General features: G+C 45.9%; 1 protein-coding gene across 4 annotated transcripts in view; it reads left to right on the top strand.

The window, feature by feature from the left end:
• Positions 1-14,932: 14,932 nt before the first annotated feature.
• Positions 14,933-22,059, top strand: part of LOC133111189 (low-density lipoprotein receptor-related protein 4-like) — a 120,424-nt gene continuing 113,297 nt past the window's right edge. For all 4 annotated transcript variants that reach the window (XM_061221356.1, XM_061221355.1, XM_061221358.1 and 1 more), the window contains exon 1: positions 14,933-15,113. In XM_061221356.1, the coding sequence (XP_061077340.1) occupies positions 15,056-15,113 (58 nt within the window). In that variant the 5' untranslated portion in view covers positions 14,933-15,055. The remainder of the gene's footprint in view (positions 15,114-22,059) is intronic.

The raw sequence follows: 22,059 nt of genomic DNA, 5'->3' as shown, positions 1-22,059 counted from the left end.
TTTTATTTTTATTTAATTTTTTTATTTATTTATTTATTTTTTTATTTTGAACAAAGAAACAAAGAAACAGAGCAAAAGTGACCAAAGTTAATTATCCAAACACTGCTTACCTAGGCAACTAAAAATACCGATACACAAAGCAAGTCACAGAGACAACAATTAAGGTTCACAGGGAGGTAGGGAGGGATGGGGAGAGGTGCTGCTTGAAGAGGTGTGTCTTCAGCTTGCGTTTGAAGGTGGGGAGAGATTCTACAGTTCTGACCTCAACGGGGAGTTCGTTCCACCACCGTGGAGCTAGAACAGACAGTAGTCGTGAGCGTGAGGTGGAGGTTCGGAGAGGGGGAGGTGCCAAGCGGCCTGTGGAGGCTGAACGAAGAGGTCTGGCAGGGGTGTAGGGTCTGATGATTTTTTGTAGATAAGCTGGGGAAGACCCTTTAACTGCTTGGAAGGCTAGCACCAATGTTTTGAACTGGATGCGAGCCATGACAGGCAGCCAGTGGAGGGACGTAAGCAGGGGGGTGACGTGTGAGTATTTGGGAAGGTTGAAGACCAGATGAGCTGCTGCATTCTGGATGAGTTGGAGAGGTCTGATGGCGGACGCTGGGAGGCCAGCCAAGAGGGAATTGCAGTAGTCCAGGTGAGACAGAACCATCGCTTGGACCAGGAGCTGGGTCGAGTAGGGGGTGAGAAAGGGGCAGATTCTCCGTATGTTGTATAGGAAGAACCTGCAAGACCGGGTCACCGCCGCAATGTTCTCGGAAAGGGACAGTCTGCTGTCCATCACCACGCCGAGGTTCCTTGCACTGGGTGACGGCGTGAGTGTGGTATCCCCGAGGGAAATGGAGAGATCCAGATGGGGAGAGGTATTAGTAGGGATGAATATCATTTCAGTCTTGCCTGGGTTGAGCTTTAGATGGTGGTTGTCCATCCAGCTCTGGATGTCCCTCAGGCAAGCAGAGATACGGGCTGAAACCTGCGTATCAGACGGCGGGAATGAGACGAAGAGTTGGGTATTGTCCACGTAGCAGTGGTAGGATAGCCCATATGCAGTGATCACAGGGCCAAGGGAGCGAGTGTAAAGAGAAAAAAGAAGCGGGCCAAGGACTGAGCCCTGGGGAACTCCTGTGGCGAGGGGCCGAGGTGCCGATACCGAACCAGCCCAGGCAACCTGGAAGGAGCGACCAGAGAGGTAGGACTCAATCCAGTCCAGGGCTGTGCCACAGATGCCCGTTGCTGACAGGGCAGACAGGAGGATGGAGTGATCCACAGTGTCGAAGGCAGCAGAGAGATCTAGAAGAATGAGGACAGAGGAGAGGGAGGCTGCTCGTGCGGCATGGAGTGACTCACTGACGGAGAGGAGCGCAGTCTCTGTCGAGTGGCCCGATCTGAAGCCAGACTGATGGGGGTCTAGCAGGTTGTTGTTAGAAAAGAAAGAAGAAAGTTGAGTAGAAGCGGCTCGTTCTATAGTTTTAGAAAGGAAAGGAAGAAGAGATACCGGGCAGTAGTTCTGGATGATGGAGGGATCCGGAGCAGGCTTTTTTAGCAGCGGAGTGATGTGGGCCCTCTTGAAGGATGCTGGAAAACAGCCGGAAGACAGGGAGGAGTTGACAAGGGAGGTGACAAATGGGAGAATGTCTGGTGTGATAGTCTGGAGAAGAGAAGAGGGGATAGGGTCAAGGGCACAGGTTGTAGGGCGGTGGCAGAGCAAAAGTTGAGAAAAATCAGAGTCTGTAAGGGGGAAAAGTGGAAAAGGAAGGGATGGGCCTAGAGGGGGGGAAGGGCACAGTGAGGGGGGCGGTGGTTGTAAAGGATCTGCGGATGACTGTGACCTTCTCATCGAAAAAATCAGCAAAGTCATCAGCAGCGAAGGAGGACTGAGGAGAGAGGAGAAAATAGAGAAAAGTTTCCGGGGGGTAGAACCGGAGTTCTGAATTTGTGTTTGATAGTATTTTGCTTTGGTGGCAGTGACAGCGGAAGAGAATGCCGCCAGGAGAGACTGGTAAGTCGTGAGGTCTGAAGCGTCTCTGGATTTCCCCCACTTCCTCTCCGCTGCGCGGAGGCTGGCCCTGGAGGGTGTCAGATATCCAAGGACTGGGAGAGGATGTGCGAGGTGGCTTTGAGACAGGGGGACAGAGAGAGTCAAAGGCGGAGGAGAGAGATGAAAGGAGGGTGGCAGATGCAGAGTTAGTGGGGAGTTTGAAGAAGGATTCGAGAGGGGGAGTGAGGCGGTGACGGTGCTGGCAAAGGAAGAGGGTGAGAGGGAGTGGAGGTTACGGCGGGCTGAGGAAGTGTGGGTGGGAGGAGGGGGAGGAGGATGGGGAGGAAGAGGGAAGGAGAATGAGATGAAGTGGTGATCAGATGTATGCAGAGGGGTAACTGTGAAATCGGAGCATGAGCAGTTCCTCACAAAGACAAGGTCTAGGACATTGCCCGCCTTGTGGGTTGGAGGAGAGTGTTGCAGGGAGAGGAGTGGATTAGCGGTAGGATGGCAGCAGCCTGGGAGGCTTCTAGGTGGATGTTGAAGTCTCCAAGGAGAATCAGTGGGGTGCCACCCTCAGGGAAGGAGCTGAGAAGCAACAGCAACAGCAACTTTTCTGTGCACCAATCGATTCATGCGTTGGGTTCTGTCTGTAACAAATGTGTTCAAAAGGGCAGACTTCTGGATCACAGTTTTCAATCAATTCACTTCTGCATTGGTTCCTTAGCTCACCAAATAGAACTTGAAATTCCTGGACACAGACAGATGTATTTGTATTATTACTTCATATTATTGTGACTTCAGCCACTGCACAGATTTATTCTGAGAAATACTATAATGTTGCCTTCCAGGTTAAATGGTGAAAACAGGATCATTTGTTCTTATTCAGTTAAATAAATTTAATTAAGGTGATATGGCATCTGCAAGCATAATCTTATGGGTCACAGTCGTGGACAAAAGAGTGAAACGGCATGCTTTAATGCAGGTCGACAGAATAAGGGTCAGGGTATGGCAAACCAGGGGAATACAGCACTATGCAGTGTTTGTTATAAAGTCCAGGCAACGTGTCATGACCAAGCGAACAGGGGTACAAGGGATCAGGCAGGGAGACTTTGAGGGACAGGCAGAGGTCGAAGCCAGGGAATCCAGAACACAGGGGCAGGAGTATGGCAGAGAAGGGTGCAGGAGGATGGATCGGAGCAGAGAAGGAGATCCAGGGTGAGCGAGGGTAGGATCCAGGGTAGGGCAGAGCAGTAGGACATAAAATAAAAACACTAGCAGGGCAAACGAACAGGCAGGGTACCAGGACAGGGTCACAGAGGCTAGAACAATGGGATACAAGCAAAAAACAAAACACAGAAGAAAGGGCCGGAGTATGAACATTTTTGTGGAAGGATGAAATTCACAGTAAGTATTAAGCATTAAGGGCGCTAGCCTGTGGGGAAAAAAACACTGCCTTGTCACATATTTATAAAACAGTCACATATTTATAAACAAGTTTCTTCTTGCGTCTTCAAACTAATACAAACGTTTAACCCACCCACAGAAAAATTGATTGAAGGTTTATTGGCAAAAACATGATCGTTAGAAATGCTCATTCCTTTGTAGTGGGTTTATTGATTTTTTTTCCAAATCAGTGAAAATAAGATTTGGATGATTAAATTTGCAATATCCATTCCACGGATGTCAAAAGCTGGCTGATCATATGCAGAAATATGAAATACATTTTAATTGAGTTATGACTGCGCAGCACAATATTGACACAGCTGTCCCTGTCTTCTGTGAACAAATATAATGGTCTTTGCGTGACGAGAAATCTGGATCACGTGCCACTGGTCTTGCGGCAGATAAAAAACATAAAAATAAAAATACATTTATTGATTAGGACAAAATGTATCCGAAAAACCAATCTCCAAAGCATTTATGCCATAAAAATTTATGGGAATGTGTGTCAATATACTCAATAGTTCCAGAGAAAAATGCATACAATCAGAAATTATATTTTGGGTAAAGCACAAAGAACAAGGCCGGGAAGATGAGAGAGTGGAATGGCTGCCTATATATAGCAGAGCCGGTCATAGCCAGAGACACAGCAGGACTGTGTACGATGGAAAATGCTTCATAATTACAAGGGGCTTTTCATCACAGCGATTTCCGAGCTTAGCGTGTTGTTGCAGTGGATATAAATGCTGTGTTTTTCTTCAATTAACTTCATACATTTTCACTGATGAATTGGAAAATTTGAAACGCATCCCAAATTCGCCCCCACCCTACAGAGCTAAGAAAAATGTATTTATTCAGAGACCAATAGTTTCAAAACAGAGGTTGCTTTTATGAGCCATTTTGTCTACTTTTACAAGACAAGCCATCCAAGGAGAGTCAAGTGTACTTCTTCAATAAAGCCCCGTATTGTCCCCCGGCAGTGCAGTCTATTGCAGCTTGTTCACTGCATTAGGGCTGGTGCAGTGTCTCTGTACTGTATATCAAAAAAGCAAGAGAAGGGCTGCTGGTCTTTTGGTAACTGAAAGTCCTGCTGAGAAAATGACACACAATTTCAGTGAAAGGGAGGAGAGAACACCATTAGCTGACAGGCTATTGTGGATCAGCAGAATGACTAGCTGCATGCAAGCAACTGCAGTAGCCCCTATGATGTTGTGTGTAGTGTGTGTGAGTGATGTGTGAGTGATGTTGTGTGTAGTGTGTGTGAGTGATGTGTGACTGATGTTGTGTGTAGTGTGTGTGTGAGCAATGGTGTGTGAGTGATGTTGTGTGTAGGGTGTGTGTGTAATGTTTGAGTGATATTGTGTGTAGTGTGTGTGAGTGATGTGTGAGTGATGTTGTGTGTAGTGTGTGAGTGTTGTGTGAGTGATGTTGTGTGTAGGGTGTGTGAGTAATGTTGTGTGAGTGATGTTGTGTGTAGGGTGTGAGTAATGTTGTGTGAGTGATGTTGTGTGTAGGGTGTGTGAGTGATGTTGTGTGTAGGGTGTGTGAGTAATGTTGTGTGAGTCATGTTGTGTGTAGGGTGTGTGAGTAATGGTGTGTGAGTGATGTTGTGTGTAGGGTGTGTGAGTAATGGTGTGTGAGTGATGTTGTGTGTAGGGTGTGTGAGTGATGTGTGAGTAATGTTGTGTGTAGTGTGTGAGTAATGTTGTGTGAGTGATGTTGTGTGTAGGGTGTGTGAGTAATGTTGTGTGAGTGATGTTGTGTGTAGGGTGTGTGAGTAATGTTGTGTGTAGGGTGTGTGAGTAATGTTGTGTGAGTGATGTTGTGTGTAGGGTGTGTGAGTAATGGTGTGTGAGTGATGTTGTGTGTAGGGTGTGTGAGTATTGGTGTGTGAGTGATGTTGTGTGTAGGGTGTGTGAGTAATGGTGTGTGAGTGATGTTGTGTGTAGGGTGTGTGAGTAATGGTGTGTGAGTGATGTTGTGTGTAGTGTGTGTGAGTGATGTGTGAGTGATGTTGTGTGTAGGGTGTGTGAGTAATGGTGTGTGAGTGATGTTGTGTGTAGGGTGTGTGAGTAATGTTGTGTGAGTGATGTTGTGTGTAGGGTGTGTGAGTAATGGTGTGTGAGTGATGTTGTGTGAGTGATGTTGTGTGTAGGGTGTGTGAGTAATGGTGTGTGAGTGATGTTGTGTGAGTGATGTTGTGTGTAGGGTGTGCGAGTGGTGGTTTGATTTCTTTGGTGAGGCTCACAGAAGAAACAACGAACAATAACGGTAAGTTCAAATTTACACATGCAAACACCATGGCATAGACATGGCATGGCATGTGGTTGATGTGCTTCATTTGTTTATGAGTTTAGTTTTTTGCCTCGTGTTTAAGAGGTTCATGTCAGAGGTTTTTCCCAGTTGGAAGGTGGTAATTCGGTCATTTCCGAAGCATTAGTCTTCGTTACTATGGCTCTTTACATTACATTGCCTGCTTTATCAGGAAATTTGAAGCATGGCCATATAACCACTTTGTTTGAGGCTTGTGACACCTCCTTCTGGCTCTCTGCAAGGACAGGCAAAACATAGCTATAGGCTATTGCTGTCACCCTCCAGTGGGATTCCAGATAGCGGCGTTTCTCCTATAATTTGCCAATGCCTTCCTCCAGCCCAAGGTACTTTCCTTCCCTCAGTGAAGCCTGGAAGGCAGCAGCTTGTAGAGCTAGTAAACTAATCACGATGGGTTTAGAAAACTGGCTAGCTCAGTAACATAGCAGTAGATACATTTTCTAAAAATATATGAAAGAAAAGCTGCCTGAGAAGTAATAATATGTAGCAAACACTGTCATTGCCATATTTCTGCGTAGATAGAGCTAACTGGCTAGCCTAGTGAACTCACTTTGTTGGTGTTTATGCCAAGCCTACTAAACTAACATAGCTGACTAATTTAGCTGTAAGTTTTCTGTTTATGTACACCGACCTCGCTGGTCTCTAAATTAGACACTGGTGCATTGTTAAAGGAAGCTGCTGTGGAAAGCTAAGGAAAGCCAGTCTGTGCTGAAATAAGCAGCAGAGCAAGTTAGACGCCCCAGCCAGGCTGAGCAATTCGCCAGTCCTGATTCTAGGGCTCCCACACACGCTTTGAACCCTGGATCATTGGGCTACATCATGACTGGAGCGTGGCTCTCCTCTGCACCTGTTCAAATACGACCTGCCTCTCAGTCAGTTATCCCCCCCGCAGACAGATGCCAGGTGACCTGACATCCAACAGTTAGACACTCTTATATTTTATGTAGCGCTTTGAGATTATCACGAAATGAAAAACGCACAATAAACTTGATATATTATTATTTATTACTTCAAGACCACTGTGTTGGGCTGAAGAGAGGGAAATACATTTTTAGAGAAATGAATGCCCTTGGATCTCAAGGAGTCACATATGTAAACATGTTTTGATAAAACTTTCAGAAAGTTGGGGGACTGTATTAATTCAGTTTTGTTCCTGCAAACAGACAGGAGATGGGACTGTGTCTGTATCTGTATCAGCCACCAGCCACCCCATATTGTGACTTCTCACCAGGTAGTTCTGGCCAACCTAGTTCTGTACAAGCCCAACTATACAAATATTTCTGGCAATGCTGCTGGTGAAAAGGCAGTAAATGGAGGTACAGTGTAAGTCCCTCTTCTCAGAGTCCTCTGGGATACTGAATGAGCTTGTCTTTGATGAGACACTTCATGTAATGCAGTGATAGTGATAATGATGAAGATAATTGTACAGCAATTAAGATATAGGCATGTCATCTTGTTTATCCAATTTAATTGAAGATATGTCAGGTGAAACAATGCTAACAGACTCTAACTGGCTTGTATTACTGCAGTTAGCTTGATGTTAATGCAGACGTCAATACAGACTACATAAATACTCAAGCTCTGTGTGCTCATGTTGTTTTCCTGGGAAAAATAATTTTAACATGCTAGTTATTGACTGTCGTGAAAAGCCTTTTAGAAAATCCATTTTGGACAACTTGGTTAGACAATTGCATCAAGCATCCATACAATTTATAAGCTCTAGGTTTGCTGTCTCTCTCTCTTACACTCACGCTCACCCTCACTCACACTCACACACCTGTTGTTGAGCCTGATGTAAAATGGCTAACATGGCGTTTGAAATGATGCCATTATGCCAGCACGTTCAGCAAATATTACAATTTTTTACCCAGGAGAATGAGACAGTCATCATCCTATCAGGTAATGTGTACTCTGGGCATTTGATCCTACCAACCTGCTGGAAGTGGAGATGGGCAGATAAGCCCTGTCCTTTGGTGAAACAGTTGTTTGTGTTGTCTCGAGCCTTAAGCCTAACCCTAACCCTGTCCTTTGGTGAAACAGTTGTTTGTGTTGTCTCAAGCCTTAACCTAACCCAGGGGTCGGCAACCCTGGTCCTGAAGAGCCGCAGGGTATGCTGGCTTTCGTTTCCACCTTAAAATAAGCAACCGATTCAGACCCAAGAAACCAGGTGAGGTGAGTTAAATGTGCAATCAACGGCTTTCATTGATCAATTAATGCCAAGTAACAACGAAAGCCAGCACACCCTGCGGCTCTCCAGGACCAGGAGTGAGGACCCCAGCACACCCTGCGGCTCTCCAGGACCAGGGTTGCCGACCCCTGACCTAAACCAAACCCTGTCCTTTGGTGAAACAGTTGTTTGTGTTGTCTCGGCCTCCTGACTTCATCATCAACAGATTATTCTGGCACCTTGGGCCATAAAAGCTTCACCCCAGGAAGGACTGCTTTGATTGGCTTCACACCAGGAAGGACTGCTTTGATTGGCTTCACACCAGGAAGGACTGCTTTGATTGGCTTCACCCCAGGAAGGACTGCTTTGATTGGCTTCACCCCAGGAAGGACTGCTTTGATTGGCTTCACCCAAGGAAGGGCTGCTTTGATTGGCTTCACACTAGGAAGGACTGCTTTGATTGGCTTCACCCCAGGAAGGACTGCTTTGATTGGCTTCACCCCAGGAAGGGCTGCTTTGATTGGCTTCACACTAGGAAGGACTGCTTTGATTGGCTTCACCCCGGGAAGGACTGCTTTGACTGGCTTCACACCAGGAAGGACTGCTTTGATTGGCTTCACACCAGGAAGGACTGCTTTGATTGGCTTTACCCCAGGAAGGACTGCTTTGATTGGCTTCACACCAGAAAGAAGCGCTTTGATTAGATGTAGTGCCCCCCCACAGCTCCCTCACAATGCCATATGCTTTCAGAGCCAAAATCTGATCAAAAAAACAAAACACGATGGGCCAGAATTACATACATGAAAAATGCATTACAATGTTGGTGCAGTCACAGTCTACCTGAAATTATTTTTTTCATTTGTTTTTTGTGAAAGAACCAGATCTTAAAAGGCGCAGCTAAAACACATGTTTAGTGTCACGTCTGTGCCCTTCTTCCATAGTTTTTTCCCTTTTCTATGTTCCCTCTCTTTTTACCAAGTGTCTCCGCCCTTCACTCCTTATTTGGACCTTCCAGTCATTCATGAATTCCTCTCACCTGTTCCATGTTTTCTGTTCTTCAGCTCCCACACCTGTTGGTCTTTTTTGTTCACTTGTGAACGTATTTAAGCCTGTTTGGTCTTTCCATTTCTAGTTTGTCAGTTCTTATTCCTTATGTTATTATCTATTCTGTTCTAGCCTCTGTTTTCCCATCCAGTGTATCTGTCTGTTACCTGTTCTGTTTTAGTTTTTGGATTTATCTCTTAATGAACTCTGCCTGGTTATTTAGATTCTGTTTTCTTGGACTGGTGATTTTGTACCATTGCCCTGTTCTCGGACTTATAACCCGTTTTTTTTACGTTACCCTGAGTCTGTGCTTGGTTCCTCTGGCCTGCATTCCTGACAGTTTAGTGCATTGAATATCTTCACTGTTTGTGGCATATTCCTTGTACAGCTGCCACCTATCCAGTGCAGGACAAAATTTGTACATATTCCAGCTGTGGCGGCAATTGTCTTTGTAATTAAACGTGAGATGTAACGTTGTGATGAGCTGGACGATTGCCGGGATAGGATGAGAAAGTTATGTCAAAGGTTCCATGACATTTTATTTCTCCCAGAAGCGCAATTATTTGTATGGCTGGTTGTTTATCACGAAAGTCTTTCCCCGTTTATTTTCCGTGATTGTTTTGGAGGATAACTAATACAAACAACTGTTTGTATTATTTTAGCAATGCATAAAATGCATGTTTCCTGGGCAGAATGTGTCATCTGTGCATGTGAAAATTGTTGCAAAAGGCTTAGTAAATCTGGCCCTATGTGTCTCTCTTTGGCCTTTAGAAAAGAAAAAAAAAAAAGGTTATCCATGTTCTCTTTGGACACAATGCATTTCCAAGTGCTTTGGACTAGAGATGGATGTGTTGTAGCAACAAGGATTTCTCCAATAGTTTTTTTAAATAGTATCCTTCTTTCAAACGATAGTTGACCCTGTATAGTGTATCCCAACAAATCACAGTTATTCCTGTCTGATTCAATTCATAAGTTTCACATGAACTTACACATGACTGTGCTTTGTCCCAAAATGTTAATGAAAACAATATTACAGAATTACTATGGATATGATTTCATGGATGACCAGCTGAGTTTGCCAAGATGCATTGCAGCAACCAAATGGTCATGCACAACATCAACTGCTTTCACAACATCAAGAGAATCCCAAGAGACTACACAGCTACTAGTCCAAGCCCTCTCAACTGGTCTGTTGCAATACTTGGTGGCTGGGGTATTGGCCTGTGACATCAGCAACTGGCCCATAATGCTGCTGTCCACCTGGTCTCTAGCCTGCCTAGATTCACACACACAGTACCACACCACTTATGAACACACTTCTTCAGCTTTTGATGCCCTCGTCCACGACGCCAGATGTCCAGAGGTTGGCGAACGGTGTAAGCAGGACCGCCATCGATGAGCCGGGGGGAGGTGGGGGATGGACCTGAGGGATGAAATGATAAACATGATTGTTTGACACAAGACACATGAACGACAGGGCGGATGCGGCGTAGGGGAGGTGGGAGGATAAGACGGACAACAGAGGAGCTGATGACACAGGAGATGGTGAACACATATTAAAAACATCTCGAGGGTTGCTTTTTATCACTTGAAGAATATCTCTAAAATTCAGGAAATACTGTCCTTACATGACACAGAAAAGCTAGTCCATGCTTTTGTTACCTCATGATTAGATTACTGCAATATTCTTTTGTCTGGATGTGCAAATCTTTCTCTGAAAGAGCTCCAGCTAATTCAAAATGCAGCAGCGCGTATTATCACTAGAACAAGGAGGTTTGGGCACATCAGCCCAGTGTTAGCTTCACTTCACTGGTTGCCAGTGAAATTTCAAATAGACTATAAGATACGACTTCTGACCTTTAAAGGCTTAGATGGGCTTGCCCCTCTGTACTTAAATGTACTTCATCCTTATGCTCCCTCAGGAATGCTCCGTTCGCAGGGTGCAGGCCTCCTTGTTATTCCTAGAATAGCTAAAATTACCATCGGTGGAAGACCCTTTTCTTATCGTGCTCCTCTCCTGTGGAACAAATGGCCTGCTCATGTTCGGGGTGTAGACACTATCACCTTATTTAAAGCTAGTCTAAAAACTTAGTCTGTCTCATAGTTGAGGGGCAGGAGTGGGTAGCTGGTATAAGCTATAGAGTCTCTGGTGGACTTAGCGGTCAGTGTTATTAGTGGATCATTGTTGGTAGTGCTGTGTTAAGCTGAACCAGTCATGGTCTGGTGGTGACTATATCAAGCCTACCCTCATGGCTGTGTTGGCCACTGCCTATGTTTCCCATAGCTATGCTGCCATAGCCTTATTCTGCCAGGGTTGTTCTTATTGCAATGCAGGGGCCTTTCTCTCCTGCTCTGCTTGACCAACTACCATCTGAACCCCCTAACAATGTTTCTTTCCTCTTCTCCCTGCACTGGGCACCTGCCCGGGGCTCTAGCCCAAGTTTCCTGCGCACCCCCTCCTGGCCCGGAGCTCCAGCCCAAGACCAGCTGGGCACCCCCCTCCTGACACTGCTGATTCAGCTGTAGCACCAAGCCTGTCCCCTTGCCTGACAGCGCCACCCATCCTGCCATCTCTCTACATGAGTCATCTTTGCTTTGAATTAATTCATTTGGATTGGACATTTATGTGCTATAATTAATTTGTTTATATGTAATCCCATTTTTTACAACAAATCGGTGTCAACCATGGAGTGAGCCAGGGAGTTTTTCCTTACCACTTACCGCTATACAAATAATTAATTGATTGATTGATTGATTGGTTCTGGCTGCTCTCCAGGTGCGGTGTGCTTGGTTGACCAGAGCCTGGTGGAGAAAAGAGGTTTGGGGAATCCCCAGTGAGAGCACAGAAGGCTCTCCAGGACCTACTGGAGAACTGTGGGCCTGAATCCAAGGCCACATCTCGGAGAAGACCGTGAAGTTGGAACACGTGGGAAACCAGAATCTCTGCAGTCTCTCTGGCAGAAGGTAGTTTGGGTAGGGCGACGAAGTGGATGACGTGGACTTGGAAAAGCGATCAACAATGGTGAGAATGACAGTGATACCACCAGCGTTAGGAAGTCTAGGAACAAAGTACAGAGCAATGTGGGAACATGGGTTGCAACAAAGGGTATACACAGGGGTTGCAACAAACTGCTGGGTCATAGGTTAGTTGTCTTGGACCTGGTATAGGTGACACAGGCGGCAACACATTCTGCGGTATCTTCCTTGACAGTGGGCCACCAGAATGCAGGGTGGCAGGCCAGGGGCGAGGCGTGATCCCAGGACAGGACCTGAGACTGAACCACTTCCAGGACGATTGGGTGGAGCGTTATCAGCAACCCGATCACCCAAGTGGGCATCTTCAATCCTCCTTACAATGTCCAACTTGGCTGCAGCCACCAAGCTGCAGGGGGGTAGAGCTGGAACTGGACTGTACAACGGAAAAAGAGCAAGACTTTCCCAAAAATATCCCATTACTCCACAGCTGGGTTGTCCAGAACCTGCCTCTGCTGGGCAGCTTCACCAAACAGTTAGTCTAACATTACAACCAAACAATCAGAGATGCACTAAGGGGCTTTTTATGGTAAATTTATATAATTTGTAAAATTGTAATCTTTACCTAATAATGTTATTACATTATTTGTAATGTATTATTTCAATGTGAGTCATTGACTGAATGTTTGAGATCAGGCTATAGAGTCTATGTGATGTTTTGGCAAGCACTCTTGAGCACTACTCTGACAGAGGAAAATGCGAAAACTTGTAACTTTACCGACAGTTAAGAAATGTTTGGCTTATATGCTACTTGTTAAGTTCACCCTTACTCATAGAACACTTATGTCCAAATACTTATGGACTGCACTGTATATTGTGTACTGAATTGTTTTTTTCATATTCTTTGACAACATAAGTGTAAACTTGTCATGCCATTAAATCACTTTTGAACTGAGAGAGAAAGAGAAAGATTTCCTGTTCTAGCTTTTAAGAACATTTCAAGTTTTGATGTTGAGCCAAAATTTGAATTTGTTTAGAATTTTTTTAGGTTTAAAAAGACATTTTGTGATTGACAAGAGCTCATCTCATGAAAACGTATTTTATAGCTAGAATATTTCTTCATTTCTTTCTTTCAATTCTGGAATGAAGTCAAAAATGTATTTTGAATTTTGTATGGTTTTTTTTTTTTTACACTCACTACTCCGAAATATCCAGAAGTTAAATGAAATGTGCTTACTCAACACAAAGTATGTCAATTCACGAAAAGGTCATTAAAAATTACTGGCTTACACCACACTGACAACACAACAACTATTCTCCTTTAACCAAAAATGTAATGGTCTTCAGTGAACAGAGAGGCAAGGACGGCCATGCCGTCATGATCAAAAGGAAAGTGACTCCAGGTATAATCTTCCATATACAGCTTCCCATTCATAAATCACAGAGGCATGTTTCAGAGGAGTGAGCAAAAACAGGGCAGGGTGCGTGTCGCATGGTCAAAGGCACAGGCATATCGCAGGCAGGGCTGCGGTTAACTACAGCATGGACTTAAAAGCAAAGTAATGCCCTGTTGACTTATGCAATCGCTCCATTTGGAGAATCATTAATCACGTATTTAATTAAAGTATCTTCTGCAACCAGCCTGGACCTGCACACTGAAACAATGCCAATATTCGGTTTCTGGGACAAACACCGAACCAATATATATATAGATATATATATATAATATATAATATATATATATATATATATATATATATATATATATATATATATATATATATGTTTTTCGAAGTTAATTAATTTCATTGGTAGAATACCAAGTCTGAATTGCACGGAATTCATTTGGCTTCCAATTTCCATTTTACAAGCCTGCAAATATATCATCTTGAAGTTCTAGCTATTTTAAAAAGGAAATTAATGAACAATTAGCCTACACATTACACATGGGGCAACATGGGGCAACATTGGATCAAGCGGTAAGAGCAGTTGTCTGGCAGTCGGAGGGTTAACGGTTCAATCCCACCCTGGGTGTGTCAAAGTGTCCCTAAGCAAGACACCTAACCCCCAATTGCTCCTGACAAGCTGGTTGGTGCCTTGCATGTCAGCCAATTGCTGTGAGTGAGTGAGTGAGTGAGTGAGTGAGTGAGTGAGTGAGTGAGTGAGTGAGTGTATATATATATATACTGTATATATATATGCAACAAAAACAGAACAAAGCAAAACAATACTCTACAATTATGAACTATCAAAAGTGTAACTGTTTGGAGTCAACTTGAAATAAATTGTAATAATTTCTGCTAATTCTTCAAATATTCATCAAATAAATTATGACACAACAAAGACCTTCATTAGACTGAAGCAAGCGCATGCAATGGAGTCTGTGTCATAAACACAGTTTTGCTCCATGGTCTAAGTAGAATTTAACAAACATTACTCTGACCACTTGATTGTTCACACAGAAGAGAACGAAAACATGGAATAGAAACATGAGACAACACAAAAGATTCGACACCTTGATGCTTAAACATGCACACCACATTTAGAAGTATAGCCGAATGCTTTTAGCTGTAACCAACTGCAACGTGAACAGAGGAGGGGAAAGACGCGAAAACAGCGATTCAAGCGTCAACATGCCTTCCGAGTTCCCCGAAAACACCCTTTAATCTTTAGACCACCAAACTTTAAAAAGACATTGTAACTTTGGAAGTGACACAACGAGCGGTGAAACACACCCCCGGGATGCGGGGGGATTTACACGTGCGGACTGTTACTTTAAAAAACAAATGGAAAATGTAAACATTGGATTATACTTCAGTATAATGCTTGCAAGTATTGAATACACGGCGCGGAAAGCGCGAGGGTTGGCTATCGACGGACATTTAGAACCATTTTGTAATACAAGTCAGTATCCCCCTTTTCGAATTTGGTACAGTCCAATGCTTCTTTTGATCTCTCCAGCAGTGGAGGAGAAAGGCATAACATGTAGGAGGCGGCCGTAGCGGTCGTGGAGTTACAGGCGCCGGTGGTTCGTTGAAACTTCAGGACCAAGACAGGTCTTCACTGAAGGAACTAAAAGAGCCTTTGCTAAATCAGAACTTTGAGAGAAGAGCTCCAAAATGCAGCTTGTTGCGCTGTTTTATGGCACTATCATTGCTTTGATGTTTCGCTGTCGAGGTAAGTGCAACTTTGGAGAGACTGTGGCTTTTAATACAGCTGTTTAACACATTTAAGCGTAACATTGCTGCACTTTTTGACATGGGGATCACTGGTAGAGTGAATTTCGCGCACACTCTACAATACCGCTTATTCCCAAAGAACCACGATTCTCGCTGTATACGTGCTCAAGTCTGTTTTGTAAGGATAATTGTTTCACGTTATTATTGATTACATATTAACCTGCTTTCTATGTAACGTTAAACCAGATTCGTAAGATAAAACCATCTATGATAGAGGTATTTTACCAACATTGAGAATAGTTAGGATATATAAATGCAATATAGCTTAATGCATAAAATGGTAAGAAATTGTAAAGATAAAATCTGAAGTCATTCAATGTTTTTAACTTGTCAATGCTAATTTCCATATGCACTCGCACCTGAGTTCGTTCCGTTACCCTCGTGGGGCTTTTACAACCACCGTAATGGTTGATCAAAATAACGATTTTAAAACGGAAAGAATGTCGATAGCCTCGAATACACACACGTTACGTGAAAATTCTCTCCCTCATATCTAAACATGCGCAAGATTTGTCGTCTCTTAAATCTTGAGCAGTAGGTTTGAGGCTACACTTTCACACCTTGTGTTTACAACATGTTCAAACAGCAGTCTCCCTGACACTGGAATGCAGGAACATTTGCGAAGCACCGCGGTCGGCCTTTGAAAGACGTAGGGCATGTCAAATTCAACTCATAATGACGGGCACAAAAGTAAACATCAAATTGAGCCGCCGGTACTTTAGATCATACCATAATTAGGTTATCTTTTATAGCTAGAATCAGTGCTGCCATTTATTGGATGTAAACAAGCATGTCGTTTGGCGTCAATTAAAAACGCGAAACCCGAAATCAGCTGTCATATAGGTTACAAATGTCAAAAAGAGGATTTTTAAATTTCAGGAAGATTTGCTTCGCTCGTATCTGACAGCCTACTGACAGTGTGGCATAATCTGTGACGAATATCGTTCTCCAGAAGTTGCGGTAGCATTTCGATAAGCGCTGTTGTGGCACAGTTATTGTTTCGTAGAGATTTCACGTATTAATCTGAACGGTTTATATGACGTTAGGCTATTCCGTAAAAAAATACATACGGCCACTGTATGCATTTAAACCGTGGTCCTAAGTGGCTGTAGTGTTGTCCTCATGTAGCCTATGCCTTCAACATTAACACTGTGACCGTAGTGGCGGGTTTGGCGGTATTGCAAATGTGCCTTCAACTGTATGTACTAAAGGGAAATCAGGGGGGAAATCTCCAGTATAAGTTTCAGTTAAGAATAATAGTCCTTTTTGTCATTTTTGTTTCCGTTCAGTCACTTTAAATCCTGCTTGGTATGGGATTAGAATGACCGCAGTTAAGCATTTTTATATATTTATTTATCTGCATTGGAAACAAATCATTGTTGTAATTTAAATTGCATACAAATCCGGGTTTGCATTAGCTACAGTTAAAAGTTCACTCCAGAAAATGATAAATCAAGCGAGATGAAATTCTTCGCAAAGTAAAGAGGCATTTGTGATCCGCTCTCTTACTTGCAACGCGAGGCCATTTGACCACGTGCCGGTGTGTGTTCGTCTGACGGACATGTGTAAATTGGGGTATAAAAAGTGTGTGGGTGAGCTAGCCGATGTTAACAGCCCAGGAATGGAATTTGCGGGAGGCAAACAGCTGAGGGCAGGGCACTCACTGGAACAGCACTCCTGTGAGATCACTCACGGCATGGTGTTCATGTAGGTCCATTCCTACTGCTGACATGTATTTCATTCTGTTTAAATAGATGCTACCCCTGTGACGGGTTTGTGTGTGTGTAATTCAGGATGTTTGCCTTCCCTGATATATTTAGCAAATATATTTGGATTGTTTTTATTCCTCTCCCCGGTTAGATCCCCGGTGTAGCCACAATAAGATCCGCACAGCCGTTGGGCCCTTGAGCAAGGCCCTTAACCCTGCATTGCTCCAAGGGAGGATTATCTCCTGCTTAGTCAAATCAACTGTAAGTCGCTGCTTAGTCTAATCAACTGTAAGTCGCTTTGGATAAAAGTATCAGCCAAATGACATGTAATGTAATGATCAAAGGATAGAAAAATATATTTTGTCCACCTAATTTGTTAAAATAGATTGAGTTTGAATAGGCCATAGGTGTTGAAAGAGGGATCGTATGATTTTTGTTTGTAAATGAGTGCTCATCGTAGCGGAATTGAGAGAATTTATTTGTAAAAAATTTGGCAATCTTTTTAAATTTGATTAACTGTCAATTTTATACTTGTGTTGAATTTTCAGTGGCATGAGAGCAAAATGAGTTTCAACAATTATACCTGCTCTTGGAACAATTCGTTTTTGTATTTCACTGGGTAATTTTATGTTTAAAAGCTCAATAAATAACTTTGATGACACAAATCTTCATCGTTCCAGTGGGTTACTTGGCTTCCTCTTGGTGTGATAGACAGTGATGAGGGGTAGGAGCAGCCATGGTGATGAGGGGTAGGAGCAGCCATGGTGATGAGGGGTAGGAGCAGGCATGGTGATGAGGGGTAGGAGCAGGCATGGCGATGATGGATAGGAGCAGGCATGGTGATGAGGGGTAGGAGCAGCCATGGTGATGAGGGGTAGGAGCAGCCATGGTGATGAGGGGTAGGAGCAGGCATGGTGATGAGGGGTAGGAGCAGGCATGGTGATGAGGGGTAGGAGCAGGCATGGTGATGAGGGGTAGGAGCAGGCATGGTGATGAGGGGTAGGAGCAGGCATGGTGATGAGGGGTAGGAGCAGCCATGGTGATGAGGGGTAGGAGCAGGCATGGTGATGATGGATAGGAGCAGCCATGGTGATGAGGGGTAGGAGCAGCCATGGTGATGAGGGATAGGAGCAGCCATGGTGATGAGGGGTAGGAGCAGCCATGGTGATGAGGGATAGGAGCAGCCATGGTGATGAGGGGTAGGAGCAGGCATGGTGAGGGATGTGTGCTTCCGGTGAGAGGCGCGTCTGCTTCAGGACAGTGTGCAGGTCTTCAGTCTGCAGGTTGAGCTGGTTAGGCCAGTAAGTGGAGAACAGACATCCCTCTCTCCCTCTCTCTGGGCTTTGCTGAGGGATGGAATTGCACCTCCAGGTAGGAAGAGTTTGAGTGTCATGTCATTCCTTTACCATCACCCCCCCCCCCTTAAGCTTGTGATATTCCGCTATTTATTTATGTAAAAAAAAAAAAAAACACAAGTGATGATTTCCCCTCCCCCCCCCAACACCCCTGATCTGGTTCTTATTACCCCCCAATTTTGCAGCCGATGATAATTGCCCCCCTTCATGCCTTTGGCTACTCTGTGGTTTATCATTCCAGTGCATTCTGCCGCTCTCTCCGGGGTGTATTCCGATCTGCATGCGAGCCTACGGGTCTTATTATTTACACCACTCTTGTGAAACGTCAGTGAAACTGTCGGTGGCCCTTCCACAGGCTCGCCCTTCCACAGGCTCGCCCTTAGACAGGCTCGCCCTTAGAGAGGCTCGCCCTTAGACAGGCTCGCCCTTAGACAGGCTCGCCCTTAGAGAGGCTCGCCCTTCCACAGGCTCGCCCTTAGAGAGGCTCGCCCTTCCACAGGCTCGCCCTTAGAGAGGCTCGCCCTTCCACAGGCTCGCCCTTCCACAGGCTCGCCCTTAGAGAGGCTCGCCCTTCCACAGGCTCGCCCTTCCACAGGCTCGCCCTTCCACAGGCTCGCCCATCGACAGGCTCGCTCGGGAGCTGGTGTTGTGGGCTAGCTATGCCTGACATCGAGCCGTTGTTTGTGTGGTCCCCCCGAAATAGGCCTTTTCCGGCCCCCCTCCCCGACCCCCGTGCTGGAGGGGCTTACCGTAACGTGGGCTGACAGCTGGACGCGAGGCACGTTCCAGCGACAGCCCGTCTGGGCTCTCTGGTCCGGGCTGGGGCCCTCTCTGTGGTCCGGGCTGGGGCCCTCTCTGTGGTCCGGGCTGGGACCCTCTCTGTGGTCCGTCTGGGCTCTCTGTGGTCCGGGCTGGGGCCCTCTCTGTGGCCCGTCTGGGCTCTCTGTGGTCCGGGCTGGGACCCTCTCTGTGGCCCGTCTGGGATCTCTGGTCCGGGCTGGGACCCTCTCTGTGGTCCGGGCTGGGACCCTCTCTGTGGTCCGGGCTGGGGCCCTCTGTGGTCCGGGCTGGGGCCCTCTGTGGTCCGGGCTGGGACCCTCTCTGTGGTCCGGGCTGGGACCCTCTCTGTGGTCCGGGCTGGGACCCTCTGTGGCCCGTCTGGGCTCTCTGTGGTCCGGGCTGGGACCCTCTGTGGTCCGGGCTGGGACCCTCTCTGTGGCCCGGGCTGGGACCCTCTCATTCCATTTAGGGTTTGGGACGCGGAGGGCTGTACATGACTCAGACCAAGGCTGTCGAGGAGTAATAATAATAATAATAATAATAATAATGATTGGTTTAGCTGATTCTTTTGTTCAAAGTGACAGTTGATTAGACTATGTAGGATACAATCTCCCCTGGAGCAATGTGGGGTTAAGGGCCATACTCAAGGGTCCAACAGCTGTTCTTATCATGGCTACACTGGGGATTGAACCACCAACCAGTCATGTACCTTAGCCACAAGGTTACAGGCCTGAAGCAGTGCTTTGCCATGCTGTGGAGTTACATTCTGCCTCTGAAGCAGTGCTTTGCCATGCTGTGGAGATAAATTCTGCCTCTGAAGCAGTGCTTTGCCATGCTGTGGAGATAAATTCTGTCTCTGAAGCTGTGCTTTCCCATGCCTCTCATTCAGATGGCCTGTGAAAAGTTGGAGATGGATAATGGCTCACTTCTTCCTCACTTCCTTTGTCTTGGCTGAAAGGCAAAGAGAATTGAATTATGATGCACCATTTCCCCCCCCCCCCCCCCCCCCCCCAAGGACTGATGAAGATGTCAACACGAAGCTCTCTGACGTTGGCATATTGTTACAGTGTGCGCTCATGTCCTGATGCCGTGTACAGTCTCATTTAATTGAACCCAGTTAGGGTTTTTCGGATCTCACCCCACCACAGCCCCAGAATTGGACGTGGGCAGCTCTCTCTGTGAGAAAGCTTGTGGGAAACGGGGTGGTTGGTTTGGGAGGGGGGGGCAGCTGAAATGGCGCTGCAGCGTGTCTAATGAAGCCAGTTAGCCGGCGAAGAGGAGGCCCTCTCGCGCCGCGAGGACACGCATGCCATGGAGATTGGCTCCGTGAAACAGGGAAACAAAAACATCGGCGGCGTTAGTCAGAGCCGAACCCTGGGGTGTCGCTGCATAGGGGCGGCTGACACCCCCCGCCCCCCCTCCCATCCCAGACCAACAGACGCTCCAACACACTGCACAGTTCAGGTCGGCCAAAAAGAGAACTGGGCCAGTGTAAAATTAACTCTGGAGACGGAGGTGGGGAGGGGCATTTGGGGGTGGGGGTGGAATGGAGGGAATGGGGGGAATGGGGGGAATGGGGGAAAGGGGGTGAGAGCGGGAGGGGGGAAGAGGGGAGAGAGAACGCATGAGAGAGAGAGCAAGAGGGAGAGAGTGAAAGAGAGGCCTTCTCTGTATGAGTCCTTAAAAACAGCCTTTTCTTAATAGAGTCCCTATGAAGAGTTTTTTATCTTAATTGGTGATGGAGGTGGAAGCTCTTTGGGAAGGAAGAGAACATTCTTGTCCATTAGCTGATGGATCAGCTTTGGGTGAATGTATTGGATGAAAACAGCTGGCAGCAGTTCACAGTGATGGGGACTCGAGTCACAGAGTCGCACTTAAGACTCCAGCCTCTACTCAGACTCATCAATAAGGACTCGTGAACAGTAAGAGTCTGCCAAATACCATCTTGGAAATGACCAAGTGAATAATGTCACAGCCTATAATAAAAAATAAAAAAATAAAAATTATATTAAAGATATTCCTTAGATAAAACACACCTAACCTTTCAGTTGCCCCCTACGCTGTATTTCTTGCAGGATAGCTCGCTAAGATTACAGTTCTGCATGTTATGATTAAGCCTGGAGCTGAGGAAAGTCCTACATGCTGGCACTTCCTGTCGTTTGCGAGGGCTGTGCTGATTCGTCCCTCGTCTATCCTGCTTTGCAGATCACCTGTTCAGCTTTTCGCACATCGCAAATTTTGAATCAAAATACTTCCGTTAGGAGAAGGGGGTGTGTGAAAGTGGTTTGGCTGTCTCCCCCTGTCTCCCCCTGTCTCCCCCTGTCTCCCCCTGTCTCCCCCTGTCTCCCCCTGTCTCCCCCTGTCTCCCCCTGTCTCCCCCTGTCTCCCCCTGTCTCCCCGCGCACAGAGAGAACCGCCAAATGCGTTTCCTCTCGACGCCTGACCACTTCACGTCCCCTGCACAGACCCACATTTGAAACCCCTGACCTATATTCCTAAATGCTTCTCAGAAAGAAAGTCAAAAGGAGCCCGCCTAACAACTCCCAAAAACATGAAGGAAAGCCTTTCAGGTTTTGTTGACTCGAGCAGCCGTGTCAGGCTGCATTTCTGCAGCTCGTTTCAGGAGAGATGCGCCGTGCGAGCTCAGACAGATTTGGAGCGTTTCACGAAGAAATCTCAATTGCAATTTTCTTTTTCTATTAATCAGCGTTGCACTTAGTGATCATTTTCAGGGAGCTCTGTGAATAATCCCCAGCTTGCTGCGGTACGTACGTATGGAAATACCATTAGTGCTGCCGACCCAGAAAGCCTTGGGTGCATGCATAGTCGTTGATGAATGGCTCGCACGTGTTTCCTGTTGCCCTCGGTTACAGCGGCATACGCAATAAGTCATTTTGAGTGTTGTTTATTTATTGTCAGTAAAAGGCTGCAGATTGATCTGCAAGTGTGGGTGGTTCTGCGGTGACTTGGGGACATTTGCGGTGGAGGGCAGGGTGTGGATATAATGAACTCCCCTATAAGTGGAGGGTGTGGATATAAT

This window comes from Conger conger, chromosome 15 (assembly GCF_963514075.1).
Source record: "Conger conger chromosome 15, fConCon1.1, whole genome shotgun sequence".
NCBI lineage: Eukaryota > Metazoa > Chordata > Actinopteri > Anguilliformes > Congridae > Conger > Conger conger.
Note: the sequence above shows the minus strand (reverse complement) of the source record. Positions and strands in the feature narration are given on the sequence as shown.